The sequence below is a fragment of the Eschrichtius robustus genome, chromosome 4, assembly GCF_028021215.1.
Source record: "Eschrichtius robustus isolate mEscRob2 chromosome 4, mEscRob2.pri, whole genome shotgun sequence".
Classification (NCBI taxonomy): Eukaryota; Metazoa; Chordata; class Mammalia; order Artiodactyla; family Eschrichtiidae; genus Eschrichtius; species Eschrichtius robustus.
The window spans coordinates 32,484,244-32,500,725 of record NC_090827.1 but is presented as its reverse complement, the minus strand read 5'-3'; the positions used below and the strand labels follow the sequence as shown (position 1 = coordinate 32,500,725).

Here is a 16,482-nt window from a genome sequence, read left to right as displayed (position 1 = left end):
TGACTTTAGGGCATTTCTTCCCAATAAATATAACTAAATCAGTATTCATTCTTTTATTGTGAGACATGCAAAAATCAGGTAAGAGACATCACTGATAGACTTCCTCTCATCTCTACCTCGAAAATGGTCTTCCTCTGTTTTCTGTCTCTGTGAATTGCACCACCATCCGTGATCCACCTGAGAGAAGCAGCCAGTAACCTGAACATCCTCTCTGAATCCTTTCTCTCCCTCTAGCATACTTCTTCCATGGCAGTTAGTAAGCAGTCCTGTTGATTCATAACCCTATATAGCTCACAAATATGTCCACATTTTTCTATCACCATCTCTACTACCCTAGTCAGGCCACCTTCATGCTTCATCTGAAGGACTGCTAACATACTTCTTTTTTTCTCTCTCTCTCTCCAGTCTTGCCCCACCTATTTATTCTCACTTTAGCCAAAGTGAAGGCTACACTGTCCTGTCTATCAACCTTCAGTGGCTCCCCACTTCTCCAGGGTAAAAAGTCCTGCCTCCTGCTTCCCCCTCTGTATTCAAATACCTCCTCGGAACTCTTAACCCCTGGCAACCACTGATCAATTCTCTGTTCCTATAGTTTTCCATTTTCCAGTATGCCATACAAATGGAAGCACACAGTGTGTGTAACCCTTTGAGGCTGGCTTCTCTCACTTAGTATAGATTCATCCAGGTTGTCATGTGACCAATTGTTTGTTGCCGAATAGCGTTCCATTGTATGGATGTGCAATGGAGAGTTTGTTTCACTAATTGAGAGACATTTGGATTGTTTTCAGGTTTGTGTGTTTTTTCGTGATTACAAATACCTGTTGCCATAAGCATTCGTGTACAGATTTTTTTACATGAAGGGAATTTTAATTTCTTTAGGATAAATATCTAGGATTGATGAGCATATGGTAGGTGTATGTTTAACATTATAAGAAACTGCCAAGGTGTTTTCCAGAGTGGCTGTACCTCTTGCAGCAATGTATGAGAGTTACAGTCACGCCGTTTAATTATAGCCATTCTAATGCCATGGTCTCTCCTAGTTTTAAGTTGTATTTCTCTGGTGACTAATGATGTTGAACATTTTTTAATGTGCTTATTTGCCCTCCATATATCTTCTTTGGTGAGATGCCTGTTCAAATATTTTACACATGTTTTAATTGGGTGGGTTTTTTTCTTGTTGTTAAGTTTTGAGAGTTCTGTATATATCCTGGATACGTATCAGATGGATGTGTGATTTGGAAATATGTTCTCCAAGTCTGTGGCTTTTCTTCTCATTCTCCTTATGGTGTCCTTCAAAAAGCAGACATTTTAAATTTTGATGAGGTTCAGTTTACCAGTTTTCCTTTTTATGTATTATGCTTTCGACATTGTACTTAAGAACACTTTACCTAGCTCAGGGTCATAAAGATTTTCTTTTAGTTTTATAGTCTTAGGTTTTACATTTAAGTCTATGAAACTTTTGAGTTTATTTTTATAAATGGCATGAAGTATAGGTCAAGTTTCAGTCTTTTTCATGTGGATGCCCAAGTGTTTTAGCACCATTTGTCAAAAAGGTCGTCGTTTCTGCACTGAATTACCTTTGCACCTTTTTCAAAAATCAATTGACCATATTTGTATGGATCTATGTCTGGATTTCTGTTCTGTTCCACTGGCTTCTGTATCTGTTTGTTCTGTAATACCCCACTGTCTTGATTACTGTATTATGTATTATGAGTTAAATTGGGTAGTGGGAGTCCTCCAACTTTGTTCTTCTTTTTCAAAATTATAGGGGCAAATTCAGATGAATGGTACGGATGGAGTCATTAAATGCTGAGAGCCTAGAAAACAAAGTTATAAAGATACAAGCTTTAATGATGTGATATTAATCAAAGTAGTAGAGCAGGCCAATTAGAGCATGTTTTAGTTCTGCTTCCTGCATTTGGAACTGTCAGTTCTGTTAGCCTCTAGTTGTGTCACTCATAGTGTTAGACTTAAATTAAATACTACCTTTAAAATAAACATGAATCAGTAATCTTTGAGCTATATTTTATAGCCTTATGATTTGATAATTCACATTTAATAGTATGTATCATATATACTGAATACTAAATTAATCTGAATTAACTTATTAACGCTCATTTTAAAAAATTGTACTGGAAGGAGAAGAATCCCTACAAGTCATGAACTCAGAAACCCTATGTTTTCTCTCTTTCAGTTAAGAAGAAAGTGAATGCATTGAGTAAGAATGAAACAGTATCTAATGCATTTGAAGTCTTAAGGTTCTTTTTCCCCCATCTAAGGAAAGTAGACAGAATTTATCCTGATGTAATCATTGGCAAAGAGAAAACAGGCGGTAAGAAAACTTAAAATTGGAAAATCAAATACAGACATTTTGCTCGTTGGGGACATCCTTTTAAGTTTTAAAATGTAATCCATTAATATGATACTCAGATTGATATATAGACCACCAGCCTATCTGGCATTCATTTGGATTACCCGAAATCAATGTACTGTCTGACAGAAAAAATTGTTCAACAAATATTTGGAGACTTGAATTCAAATTCAATTTTAGTACAGATGCTTTGAAAATAAGTCAATATGAGCCAAACATCATTAAGTATCTGCTAAGTTCTTGGCAACTCTTTTCTCCCTTGGTTTTGATAAATCTATTTCTTGTGTGGTTATTTTCCTATTTCCCCATATTTTGGGGGACCAAAGTCAACAAAAGCTTTACAGGAGAGATAATGTTTGAGCTAAGCCTTGAAGAATGAGTTCAAGTTCACCAGGTATAGGAGAAAAGGAAAAGCATTTGCATTAGAAGCAGGGATACTAGGCTAAGGCTCAAAACATCTGCCATTGCCACCAACCTCGTTCATTCCAATGGGTGAGTCACTCTAGGCCAGAGGTCAGCAAACCAGAGCCTGCAGGCCAAATCTGCCTGTTTTTAAATAGTTTTATTGGACCATAGCCATACTCGTTGTTGTCTGTGGCTGCTTTCATGCTACATCAGGAGAGATGAGTCGTTGCAACAGAGATGATATGGCCCAAGCACTGAAAATGTTTACTATCTGGCCCTTCATCGAAAAAGTGTGCCGACCTCTGCTCTAGGCAGTTCCTTGGGAATAAGTAGTGTTGGTCTATGTCACATGCCTCTGACAAGCCTATTGTGTTGAGATGGGGGTGCCAGATGACATTGTTTACCATCTACTGAATTCTCACTGTGTTTCATATACTAAGTTAGATGTTTTCTTTCATTATCTCATTTAATAATTCTCACAACCCAATGCAGTAGGCCTGTGATTATCTCTATTTTAAACCTGAGAAAATGAGGCTTGGAGAGGTGATGGAACTCTTTGAGGTCACGCTTGTAAAAGTTTTTACCTGCATCAGATTCCTTCTTAGGAGTATTTTGATTGTGTCATGTAAATATGTACATATACATGCATACACACGCGTGTGAATGTATGAGAGAGTGCATGCCAGCCAAAGCTACAGCGTACAGAAGAGGTGGAGTCGAAAGACACAGGAACAACAAAGTCAGTACATGGAAACTCTAAGATGCTAGATGCCAAGGAGAAGCACAGGCTTGGATAAGCATCAGCAAAGATAAGCAGAAGCCCATGATACAGAGTGAAAGGAAGGAGAGAGAGAGGGATGGGTAATCGGGAAGAGCAATGGGATTCCTTGTGTGGGAGCTTGGGGTGTTGAAATAATCCAGTTATGAGCGCTGTGTTGGGAGGACAGGCTTGCATATAAACCTTCATCACCAGAGGTAACTTAAAGGGAGATTTTAGTTACTTTAAAGGTGACATAAAACATTTGCAAAAGTATTGGAGCCTGGAGCATGGCCTACTGGGGAACCTGTCATCAGTCTTGTATGTTCTATTTTCTGATACATCTCAGATAATTTCTACTCTCTATAGCCCCTCTATAACTATTTTTTATTGAGCCCTCATTTCTTGTCTGGTCTATTGAAACAGACTTGTAATTTTTCTCATAGCTTTAGTTTTGTCGAAGTCAATTCACTCTGTGCACTTTCCTCAGAGATACATACTCAAATACATGCTCAGCTCTTCCTTAAGATCCTTCAGTGGATCCTCAGTGCGTGAAGGGTGAAGTTAGCTCCTTGACATGGTATATGCACAACAAGCTGTATTTTTCAAATCTCAGCTTCCACCGCTTCCTTTTTTTTCCAGCAACCCCAAACCACTTAACGTCCCCCCAGAATAGGCCAAGCGGTCAGTGTGCGCTGACCGCTGCCTGTAAGGAGCACACCGCCTCCCACAACCCACAGCTAACTTGCCACATGAGTCTCTGATCCACTGTGACTTTTCAGCTTGACTGACAGCTTCCGTGTGAAGTCTTCCACGTCCCCTCATTTAACAGACTTCCACCCAGTACCAGCTGCTTGCTAGGCTCTGGGGAACTAGTGGTGAACAGATGCGGACCTTGTCCTCATAGAGACAAATGGGCAAACAATTACAGTAGAAAGTAATCAGTGCTCCGATAAGGGAAGTACAAGGGTGGAGCGAGTACTCTGTACTCAGGGAAGTAGGGAACGCTTTCTGGAGGAAGTGACATCTAAACTGAGACATGGAGGGTGAAAAGAATCGGAATAGGGTAAGCAGGGAAAAGGCAGATGGTGGATAGTGGAAAAGGAGTGGAAAAAAGTGTGAAAGGTCTAACAGCAAGAGGGCCTGGAAAAAAAGATTGGACTTGTGTGCACAATTGGGGCTGGAGCCTATCGGCAGTAAAACACGGGGCAGAGGCCACATAGTAAAGGAGTTTGGCCATTCGTTTATCCACCCCAGAGTTTTGGACATTATTATGTGGCAGTCATTATATTAGTGCCGGGTTCACAGTAATGGTGAGCAAAAGAAGCAGAGTCTCCCCTCACTCAGCTTGCATTCTCACCTGGAAGGCAAATGGGTAACAGCAAAAAGGGCGATAAGTCTCATGAGAGATGAGGTAAGAATACAGAGCTGGTGCTCCCAGCCTAATTTACAGAGCGTGAGGAGAACTGGCCCAAGGAGCCGGAGAAGAGTGTTCTCGGCACCAAGGAACGGCACGCGCAGACTCCTGCAGAGGGGCGGGGCCTGTCTGGTCAGTTTGAGAAGCTGAAAGACACGAAGGAAGACTGGTTTGGAGGGAGGGTAGTTGAGACAGAAGAGGTAGGTCGGACCGGGTCACTAAGGGAAGGGCCCTGCAAACTTTTGTCAATGTATGCCTTATCCTAAGTCATGGGAAGCAATTCCAGGAATTACATTTGAAAGTGGATCCCCAAGCTTGCAACTTAACTCCTGCTTACCTTAACTCCATTTGTAAAAATGGAGTTTAAAAACTTAACTCCATTTGTAAAAATCAATTCCAGGTGGAGTGTAGCTCTAAATATAACAGGCAAACAATAAATGATCTAGAAGATAATCAGGAAAGCATCCTTATGACTTGAAGATAAGCAAAGATTTCTCAACAGGAATCAAAAAGCACTGACTATAAAGGAGATGATCGATAAATTGCACAATATTAAAATTAAGAATGTCTCTTCTTAATTTTAAGAGGTAAAACATTGAAAAGCGAACCCATGGTGGGAGATGGTATTTGTAATATATATATATAACTGACAAAGGGTTCATATTCAGAAGCTATAAAGAGCATCAGTAAATCAGTAAGAAAACTAGAGACAACTTAATAGAGAAATGGACGAGATCTTAAACAGGATTTCACAAAAGAATATCCAAAGGTCAACATACATATGAAAGTATGTTCAAACACAATAGTAATCAGGGAAATACTGATTCTTACTGCTCTCACTGAAGTTCAGTAATTTTTCTTAAATAAATGCCTCTCATTTTTTTGTATACCAGGGCTCCAATGGTTTCAACAAGTTTTTTTTCCAGTTTTATTATTGCTTTTTTAGGGAGAGGATTTTTCCGAGTTCCTCACTTAGCCATTCTGGAAGTACTTATCCCCATCTTAAAGTGGGGAAATTAAGACTGGAGAGGCTGTATATCTGACCAAACTCAAACAGCCAAGCACTGGTACAGCCAAGATTGAGTCTGGGTAGACTTCACTGATAGAAGCTTAATAGCTACTGGAATAACTTGGGGTCTGTTCTCCCAGTGCTTCAGTCATTAATATGGAGTAAAAGTTACTTAGAAGCGTGGATTCATTCCATCAATCATTTGGAAATTACTTCATACAGTTTTTTCACAGGTGAAAATACTTTGCAGTATTTTTCCTATTTTAGGTTCCAGAATCTCCTTAGGAAGAAGAGTAGAAAGTCAGCCAATGTGTGATGTTTTGTACCCAGTTAGATGAAAGCTATAATAAATGGAGAGTGGCTAGTTTTATTTTTCAGTACGTTGAAACTCTCCAAAATGAGAACATCTTGGAGTCTAATGCATTTACTAACAATCCACGGCAAATTGGAATTTCCTCAAACAGAAAATGAAATATGTGATAAAAGTTAACAGCAGTTTGGATTATTTTTGCAGTAGAGTTTCAAACACTTTTTTGATGACCACACAACCCAAACATAGAAAGAAGCATAGATATTAATGCTAAATTATGTTTTTCTCTGTGCTTTGAAATGATGATGCCATACTCCTGTGTCTGCAGTTTCTTTTGCACTGGGTATTTCCACTGTTAACAGAGGAAATCATAGTTACCTGAAGCAAACGCTGACCTCTATCATCTCCAGGATGACTCTTTCAGAAGAGAAGGACTCTGTCGTGATTGTCTCTATTGCAGATGTACGTATGAAAAATAAGTAGCTCCCCTCACTCCCGACCTGTGGTCTCTAAACACCCTTCCTCCATGGTAATCACTGTATCATTTTGAATTTTTTCTTAAATTTAAAAAAGCAATTCCTAGATGCCTTTTTTGAATAACAGTGTATTTAATACTTGTTTGATACCACCAAGAAGGAATTAAGTATGTCAGTCTGAAAAGAAAAGGAAATAGTTCCATGTGGAGAAATGTGGTTGTATTGTTAAATATGTTACCAGGAGCCCTGTATACTCTATGGTACAGAAATTATATGTACAAACAGGACATTAAAATTGATGCTGTAGTAATAAAACCCGCCCAGGCCAATAAAAGGTTGGTATATGAATCAAGAGATAATTTATATTAAGTCACAATAGCCATCATTAATTGAGGGACTCCTTTGTATATCTGAAGGACTGTGGACAATTTTTATATACGTTATTTATAACCTGCATTACATCCCTGTAAAGCAGGTATCCATATGAAGAACCTGTAGCTTAAAGAAAGTAAATAGTTTGCCCAGCAATTAATAGAGCAGATTCAAATCTGTGTCTCTCTAATGGTCCCAAAGGTTTCTGTCTTGCCTCTAATGCCACATAAAATTATAAAGTATGGTATAAATATTAACACCATAAGACCTTTCAGAGGGGAATTTGGCAAAATGTGTCAGATCTTAAATGCGTATATCCTTTGAATCAGAAATCTCAATTCTTGGGAGTTATCCTAAAGAGATAATCAGGTCAGAATTTAAAAATAATAAAAATATGACAGTATAGTACAGTAGTTGAGAACACAGACTGGATCTAGACTGCCAAGGTTCAAAGGCCAGCTCTTCCACTTCCTGGCTTGTAAGCTTGAGCAAGTTACTTAACTTCTCTATGCTTCACTTTCCTTATTTGTAAAATAATGATGATATTGCCTATAGTATAGGGTTGTTTGGGCCATTAAATTAGCTGATATAGTTAGAGTATTTACAGTGACACATCCTAAGTGTTCAATAAGTGATAAGTTCAAAGCTGTTCAGTGCACTATTGTTTTACAATAGCGTAATATTAGAAACAACCAAAATATCTACCAATAAGAGACTAAGTACTTATGTCTACATTGCAATAATCTGTAACCACTGAAAGGAGAATGAATATCCACATTCACGGATATAGAACGATGTCCATATCATACTGTTGACTGAAAAAAGTTGTGAAGTATCATGTTTAACATTATGTTGTCTATGGAAAATGTGATAGAAAAAAGGAAGGAAGGAAAGAAAGAGGTAAAAATAGACAGATGATAGAATATATAAAGAAAAAAAGAGAGTGGGCAAACCTTAGAATGATGGTCTCCAAAATATAAATAATGGTTGTCTCTTGATATTGGGAATTAAAGGGATCTTTGCTGTCCTATAAAATTTTTTTCTCTGTTGTTTGAATTTTCTATAAAAAACATGTCTTAGAATGCAGAAAAACTCTAAACAAAGCAAGCAATAGAAGAATTAATAGGAAAATAGAAATAAGAGGTTAAACATTCTCTCCAAATTTATTTTCTTAATATTGGAAGCATATACATAATCTCCAAAATGTTTTATGACATTACCATGTGTTGCATATTACAGTACTATGTTTAAAATATGTTTCAGTGTGCTTCGTGTTTAGTGCTTCTAAAATATGTTTCAGAAATAGCTGGTGATTCAATTTTTGGCTATCTTAAGAAACTTAAGTACTATAATAGAGTTGTCTGCATCATGGCTGATATTTTTAAACAAGAAGTCTAACTATATACATTCAAAATAGCCTTTCAGACTACTCAGATTTGACAGTAGAACTATAAGTATTCAAAATATTTTCAGAATTTTGTACTGGGAATTCTTGTGGGCCCTGAGGCTGCATCTTGTAAATGACATAGATTATGTAAAGAAAAACATTACCTGAAAGTATAAACCACCGAAAGCTACTTACAAATGAGTCTGTCATCTAATCTAGCAGAGTAGATACACAAAGTTTGTTGATGGAAGAAAATTGGGGAATCAAGCCAAGAAATACTGCCTGGAAAAATGTGGTATAATTGTGAAGTAGCTTGCTGTTATATAATACTCATAAAATGAAGACACTTTCAAAGAAGAGCAGTTCTTTGAAATCAGCCATCCTATTTTTAGGACAAAACTGTTTTAGATACCTAAGTTTTATATACTAATTTTTAAGTGTAAATAATGTGTAGTGATATTTCATATTGTGACAAAGAGAAAATAAAGTATTTTCAGTATTCCAGTCAGATCTTTTAGACGCATGGATATTTTAAATCCTTTCATAGAAAGTAAAAATGCTAGAAATTATTAAGACATAATAACATTTCACAATAAACTAGATTAGCATGTATTAGTAGAATTATATAGGTCATGCTTAGTTTCAGTAAAATATTTCTCTCATTTTTAGAGTAACGAAGATTATTTAAAATCTGTGGTTGACATGATTACAAAAAAGTAAGTACTTTGTGATAAATTTAAAAATAACTGTTCTTTCATTTTTCTATCCTGTTTTTTTCTGTCCAATTACATGATTTTATTAGTGATCATATTCTTTTTAATAAGTGTAGCTGTGCAGAAAAAAACCTGTAGTTCTATCAAGGCTGTGATGAAGTGTCGCTTATAATTTCCCCCTAATTTTGTACCTATTAAAATCCATATTTGTCATGTTATTATTGTTATAATAGCTATTCCCCATGAAATCCATGGCCTCTGAGAGAAACCTACTAGATTATTTTTTAAATATTCTTGCGTTTCTTACTGTATGAGGTTACTTTCACTGCTTCTGCTTACAACCTCCTGCTGTATGCAGCCCGGGAGATGCAAGCACATGCCGATGAATCAATATGAAGTTATTTATCAAGCAAGATGCTGTGGAATGGACCCAGCCTCCCAAATCCTTATGTTTAAGCGGGCGATACAACTGGTAAAAAGCAAATCACAGCCAGGAAGCTAGTGTTATAGTGGCATGGGGAAGGCATTGTGAGAACATATAGAGGAGGAAGTATTTCACTTTACCTGCAGATACCAAGGACTCTCCTGAGAAGATAATAACTGAACTGAGTCCACGTGTAAGTAGACATGCTTCGGGCAGATAGAAGGAGGAGGGAATGCCTGGCAAATAGAATTGCTTGAGAAGGCAGAAGGGCCAGAAAGGAGCATGCTACTTTATGGGAAATATAAGTATATCCTGAATGTAGTAGGTGTTTGGAATTGAGGAAGGATTGGTGGGAGATAAGGCAGGTCATGATGAGATCATGAAAGGCCTTACGTATGACGCTAAAGATATGTGCTTTTTTTTTTTTAATAAATTTATTTTATTTATTTAGTTTTGGCTGCATTGGGTCTTCGTTGCTGCGTGTGGGCTTTCTGTAGTTGTGGTGAGCGGGGGCTACTCTTCGTTATGGTGCGTGGGCTTCTCCTTGCAGTGGCTTCTCTTGTTGCAGAGCGTGGGCTCTAGGCACGCGGGCTCAGTAGTTGTGGCGCACAGGCTCAGTAGTTGTGGCTCGTGGGCTCTAGAGCGCAGGCTCAGTAGTTGTGGCGCACAGGCTTAGTTGCTCTGCGGCATGTGGGATCTTCCCGGACCAGGGCTCGAACTCGTGTCCCCTGCATTGGCAGGCGGATTCTTTTTGTGTTTTTGGCAGGCGGATTCTTAACCACTGCGCCACCAGGGAAGCCCAGGATGTGTGCTATTTGTGCTACAGGCTAGGGTTGCACACACGGCCTTCAAGCTGAATCTGGCTAACAGGCTTGTTTGCTTCAGCCAGCAGTGTTTTGCTTTGTTTTGTTTTTCCTCACCAAATAGCTCTAGCAGATGAAGCAAAGTTATTCTAGTCAAAAGAATTCCAGCCAGTGACTGTAGAATAAATAGAATTAGAAGATCACCATTTTGAAAAGTAACTGATTCAGGCATATCATGAAGTGACAGGCGGATGGGGAGCTTTGCAAGGCAGGTGTACCAGTCGGCATCCAAGCAGGAAACTCTTGGTAGTTGAGAGGGAATAGAGAAAATTTAATACAAAAAATTGGCCAAAAAAGTTTACAAGAGCTGAGAGAAGAAAAAGGAGAAGAAAGGAAACAGGAGAAGCATAAGGGGAGATGAGATTGTACCCCGAGGTCTGAGGTTGGGCGCACAGTCTGCTGCACCGTGGTCAGTGCCGGGACAGAAGGTTCTAGCCGGGCAGCCTCCGTCAGAGCTGGTGCCCCCGTGGACCGTGTCGCTCCTGCAGTGCTGTCACCATGCTCCGTGCCGCTGTGGGAGACTTCACCAGAAACCGACCTTAGGGAGAATGTCCGCCTTTTCTACTGCTTTCCAACCTCTTGTTACTTACTGCCAGGAGGGCCTACCTAAAGGAGCTAGCAAGGGGCCTGCAGACCCCTGCCCTGTAATACACGGCACAGCAGAAGTGCAAGAATGTGGGCTGAGAGCAGACGGGTAATTAGCAAAAAGGGATTGAGTTCCCCCACCTGAACCTCTGGCCAGTCTCAGTATCACTGCACCGTAGAGAGTCAGGGGGTTTGACTCCTGTTGTGACGCACATGAAATACACCAAGAAGTACCTGTAGGGAGTTATTGCCTACCACCCTCCAAAAATAAAACAAAACGACCTTGAATCTGTCAACGAAAATTCAATTAACAATCGAGTTAAGAAAAAAAGGAATTTGAGTCAAGCCAGATTGAGGATTATAACCCTGGAGACAGACTCTCAGAAGCTCTGAGGACTGTTCCCCCTGGTAGAAGTCAAAGGCACAGTCAGATACATTCTTGAGACAAAGGATCGTATATCAAAATGACGTACTGATATTCTACATAAAATTCACCAAAGATACATAGTCCAGGTAAGCACACACAAAGTGAGCAGTAAGTCACTACAGCCCCTTACAGAGTTGGGAAAGAATGCTAATCTTTTAAGAAGTTACATCAGGAGAAAGGGGAAAAGAATTGATCTTTACGGACTAGCTGGCATTCCCGTCTTTGAGGAGGTCTGGGTAATGTGTGATGCAAATGCACGTTGTACACTGCGGGGGAGTGTTGGGACAAAGGCAATTTTATGCTTAAATTTGTCCTTGTCCTGCCTTAAAATATAAATTTTATCTCACCAAATTGAACCAAGCCTTTAAAGCTAAACTCCAGTTTAAAGTATGTACAGTGAATAGAGGAAGCAATCTGGAGCGAATCCCCAAGATGTGGGACATTCTTTAGGACAACTGACCCACTTCTTTCAAAAAGACAGTTGCATAGGGAAAAAGAAAGAAAAACTAAAGTGACTGGTCTAGATAATAAGCTTAAAAAAAAATATCAGATGACCTATTACATTGAGAGGATCTTAAGTGGATACTCATTTTGAACATCCTACCCCCAGCCCCCGCCATTAGATCCTGTAGTTAGACTACTAGGGACGTGTGAATATCAACTGAGTATTATGTGATGTTAAGTAATTATTCTTAATTTTGTGAGATGTGATACTGTCAGGTCGTTATATAAATAAATGTCCTTTTTAAATTTTCACACTGAAGAATTTAAGGGTGAAATACGACATCCAGGATTTGTTTTAAAATATTACTTCAGCAAAAAAATGTGGGCTGCATAGATGAACAAGTAAAAAATTAATGGTTGTTGAAATCAGGCAATTTGGGACTCATTGTATTTCTACCTTCGTGTATTTTGGGTAATTTCATAATAAAAATGGAAGGAATTAGACTATTCTCAATGAGCTTAACTGATGGGGAGAAAAGTTAAAACACACTAGCTCGAAGAGAGACATGTTTGGGGAGTTTTGAGATGGGAGCATCTTGAGTGTTTTTCTGTGTGTTCAGGTGAAGAGGGAGGAAGCTGATAAAGCCAGGGCTATGGGGGACTGGATGCAAGGTGCACATGGAAGGAGATTCAGGCAGGACTAAGACTGAAGAAAAAAAGGGATGAGAATGTGTGAAAGAGTAGAAACAAAGTAGTTTTGGGAAGGAAGGTGAGATGAAAGAATTCCCTCCTTAAAGGTCTCTCGTTTCTCTGTGAAGGAGATAAAGATCATTCGCTGAGAATGAGGGATTGATTGGCAGTATATGAACTTGAGAACAGTATTGAAGGCTTGAAATAGCTGATGTGTATAAAGGAGATGGAGTTGAGCAAGATTAAGTAAAACACCATGGATGTCTAGTTCTCCCCAAAGAAGATTCCCCAGGAGCAAAGTTGCCTTATGCTTGAATCCTTAAAGCGTTCTTGTATTCCATACTATCATCTCAGTTGCTTTATTCTGAATAATAACCCACTGTTTGAAGAAGACACATTAGCCTGAAGTGACTTCAATCTATGCTAGTTTGGTATCCTTATAAGGGATTCTTGACAGAATCAGTTAAAAGGAAGGCAGAGGTTTACAAACAATTCCTGTGGATATGACTACATAATTGCAAGCAGTTGTTTCGTGACCTTTAAACAGTCGTCAAAACATTTACTACTCTCTGTCAACTATAAATGTATAGAAAAATGAAAAATATAGTAAGGCTAATATTCATTTAGTACACTGTAATGTAAAACATGGAGGCACATGAAAAAATGCTAAAAACTGCTAATCATCAGAGATAATGCAAATCAGAACCACAATGAGATATCACCTCACACCTGTCAAAATGGCTATCATCAAAAAGTCTACAAATAATAAATGTTAGTGAGGGTGTGGAGAAAGGGGAACCCTTGTGCACTATAGGTGGGAATGTAAGTTGGTGCAGCCACTATGGAAAACAGTATGGAGGTTCCTCAAAAAACTAAAAATAGAACTACTGTATGATCCAGCAATTCCACTGCTGGGTATATATCTAAAGAAAATGAAAACACTAATTCGAAGAGATACATGCACCCCAGTGTTCATTATTTACAATCGCCAAGATATGGAAGCAACCTAAGTGCCCATTAACAGATGAATGGATGAAGAAGATGTGAGATATATGTACATAATGGAATATTACTCAGCTGTAAAAAAGAATGAAATTCTGCCATTTGCAACAACATGGATGGATTAGAGCAGGGGTTCCCAACCCCGGGGCCGAGGACCGGTGCTGGTCCGCAGCCTGTTAGGAGCCGGGCCGCACAGCAGGAGGTGAGTGGTGAGAAAGCGAAGCTTCATCTGCTGCTCCGCATCTCTCCCCATCACTCCCAACACCGCCTGAACCATCACCCCATGTCCATGGAAAAATTGTCTTTCACGAAACCGGTCCCTGGTGCCAAAAAGGTTGGGGACTGCTGGATTAGAGAGTATTACGCTCAGTGAAGTAAGTCAGAGAAAGACAAATGCTCTATGTTATCACTTATATGTGGAATCTAAAAAAACAAACATGCAGATAACAAAACAAACAGACTCACAGATACAGTGGGAAGAGGAAGAGGGGGAGGGGCGAGACAGAGACGCAGACAACTGTGTATAAAATAGGCAACAAGGATATATGGTACAGCACAGGGAAATATAGCCGTTATTTTGTAATAACTTTAAATGGAGTATAATCTATAAAAATATTGAATCACTACATTGTATACTTGAAACTAGTATAATATTGTAAACCAACTGTACTTCAATTAAAAAATAAATAAATAAAACATGGAAATCATTGAGAATAAAGTATTTTATTTCTTTTAGAAAATTTATCAAGAGTAGTTTAAGCAGTATTTGCCTTCTTCCTGTCGTATAACTTAAAATTCAGAGGGAACATTTTTTTTTATGCGTTGGCAAATTGTCATACTCCTTTCTGAGTTTAGATCAGGCTCCTACATTTTATCATCTGCATTTCAATGTCATGAGACATCTCTGAGAGTTCCTTTAATGCGACGTTCTTTGCCAGCATCACATCCTACGGGACATCCTTTTCCTTACAGCCATTTTCCTCATTTATGTCAGGTAAGTTCACCCTCACTAAGCGCCTGTGGCCGCGTGTCTAGAGTCTCTGGAGAGGGAGGTGGCAACGTTCCCAGGGTCAGCGGTCTTTGAGTCACATCCAGAGTTGGTTCCAGCATTATCACCTTCTGCACTTTCATCTGTTGGCCAGTTCCCTCTTTTGATTATTTTTGTTCAGTGTCACGTGGGGCTGTTTATCACTGGCAGACAAGGAGGCAACACAATTGCATGTTTTGCTGCCTGTCAGTGAACTGAATAACAGATGCACATAATTAAATCATGCATATAAACTCTGTCTTGTTTCCATATAAATAAATAATATAAAGCCTAAATTTAAATCTCGTTTAAAGTCATCTTTCTCTAAAGGAAAACCATTTAAAATGCTGTACCTGGTCTCTCATTCTTTACCTTGATGGTACGAGATTTATATTACAGCTTTTGTGAGCAATACTTTATGCATTTAAATGATGTCCTTGTTGGTCTATAAATATTAACTTTTAAAACTTTTAAAGTATTAACTCTTTAAAATAAAGAGTCTAAAAAATATACATACTCCTTGGGAATAGTGGCTGGGACTCCGTACTTTCACTGCAGAGGGTCCGGGTTCGGTCCCTAGTTGGGGAACTAGGATCCCACAAGCTTTGAGGTGTGGCCAAAAAAATTTATATATATATATGTGTGTGTGTGTGTGTGTGTGTATACACACACACACACACACACACACTCCTCCAAAGAGTTATGGACAAGAGTCACACTTAAATATTCTAATGTTCTTGCTCTTTTACAGTTACTGTATTATGCTAACTAGTCCATTAACTTCAATCTGTCAGAGTGCATATCTGATTGAAAACTTGAAAAAGTCAAAGTACCTATAATTTTTATGAGGAAATTAATTTTATATTGTACATTTTTATTTTTTATAAGGGTCACTAACTTATAAAAGAAATATTTTAGCTAAAAAGTATTAGCTTTATGATGTTGATATTAGGTATATCACGAAGTCATTCAAATCAAAATATGTGGACATACATAAGGAAATTCTTTTTAAGTATTTATGTTATTTTGGTAAGTGAAATATTCAATTACAAGCTTCCACTTCTATTTATAGATTCAAAAGGCAACTGATGTCTGGGTCCTTAGAAGTCATTTCAATACCTGCTTATTTTTATCCAAACATATCACATGCCAAGCAATCAACTGACGACTCAGAAAAATTAGAGAGGTATGATATATTAGAAAATAGTATCCTTAAATAACTAACTTCATCTGATGAAATGTTGGAATCAGCATCTAGTAGTTAGTATTTCAAGCACAGTGGTGTCCTGGAGCCAGTTCCTGTTGGCTGGCACCTAGATTCTACTCCCAGCTTTTCTGTTTGCTGATCACCCTAGGCAGGTAATTTAGCCTTTTTTTTTTTTTAGCTTCCTCAACTTTGTAGTGTGTATAATAAAATCCACATTACATATATGGAAAAGTCACTGTGAAAATAAAATATGGTAGTATTTATGAAAGAATTCTGAAAAATTAAAAGCTCTATACATATATAAAGGATTGCTATTGTTCAGTTATAAATGTGGTATGTATTACAAGAAGTATAATAATTTGGTTCCTCAAAACTCTGTAGGGCAAAAGATGTCAAGTTTCAGAAAAAAGGTCTTATCCCAATAAGTTTATTGGCACTGGCTTTTTAAAAAAAATAATAAATGGTACATCAGAATCTAGAAATCTTTGAAGGATTTTGTTTTGCTTTTAATTAATGACCTACATTTTACCCAATTTTTAGAGTCATAAAGCTGGGAGACATTCTAGATCCTCCTTTTTCCTTCTGCCCTTTATGTC

The 16,482-nt window shown here is 38.2% G+C and overlaps 1 protein-coding gene across 1 annotated transcript in view; it reads left to right on the top strand.

The window, feature by feature from the left end:
- MGAT4D (MGAT4 family member D) overlaps positions 1–16,482 on the top strand; it is a 54,274-nt gene that overhangs the window by 15,181 nt on the left and 22,611 nt on the right. Inside the window, exons 3-6 of the mRNA XM_068541955.1 lie at positions 2,195–2,332; positions 6,598–6,731; positions 9,174–9,220; positions 15,752–15,865. Of these exons, the coding sequence (XP_068398056.1) occupies positions 2,195–2,332; positions 6,598–6,731; positions 9,174–9,220; positions 15,752–15,865 (433 nt within the window). The remainder of the gene's footprint in view (positions 1–2,194; positions 2,333–6,597; positions 6,732–9,173; positions 9,221–15,751; positions 15,866–16,482) is intronic.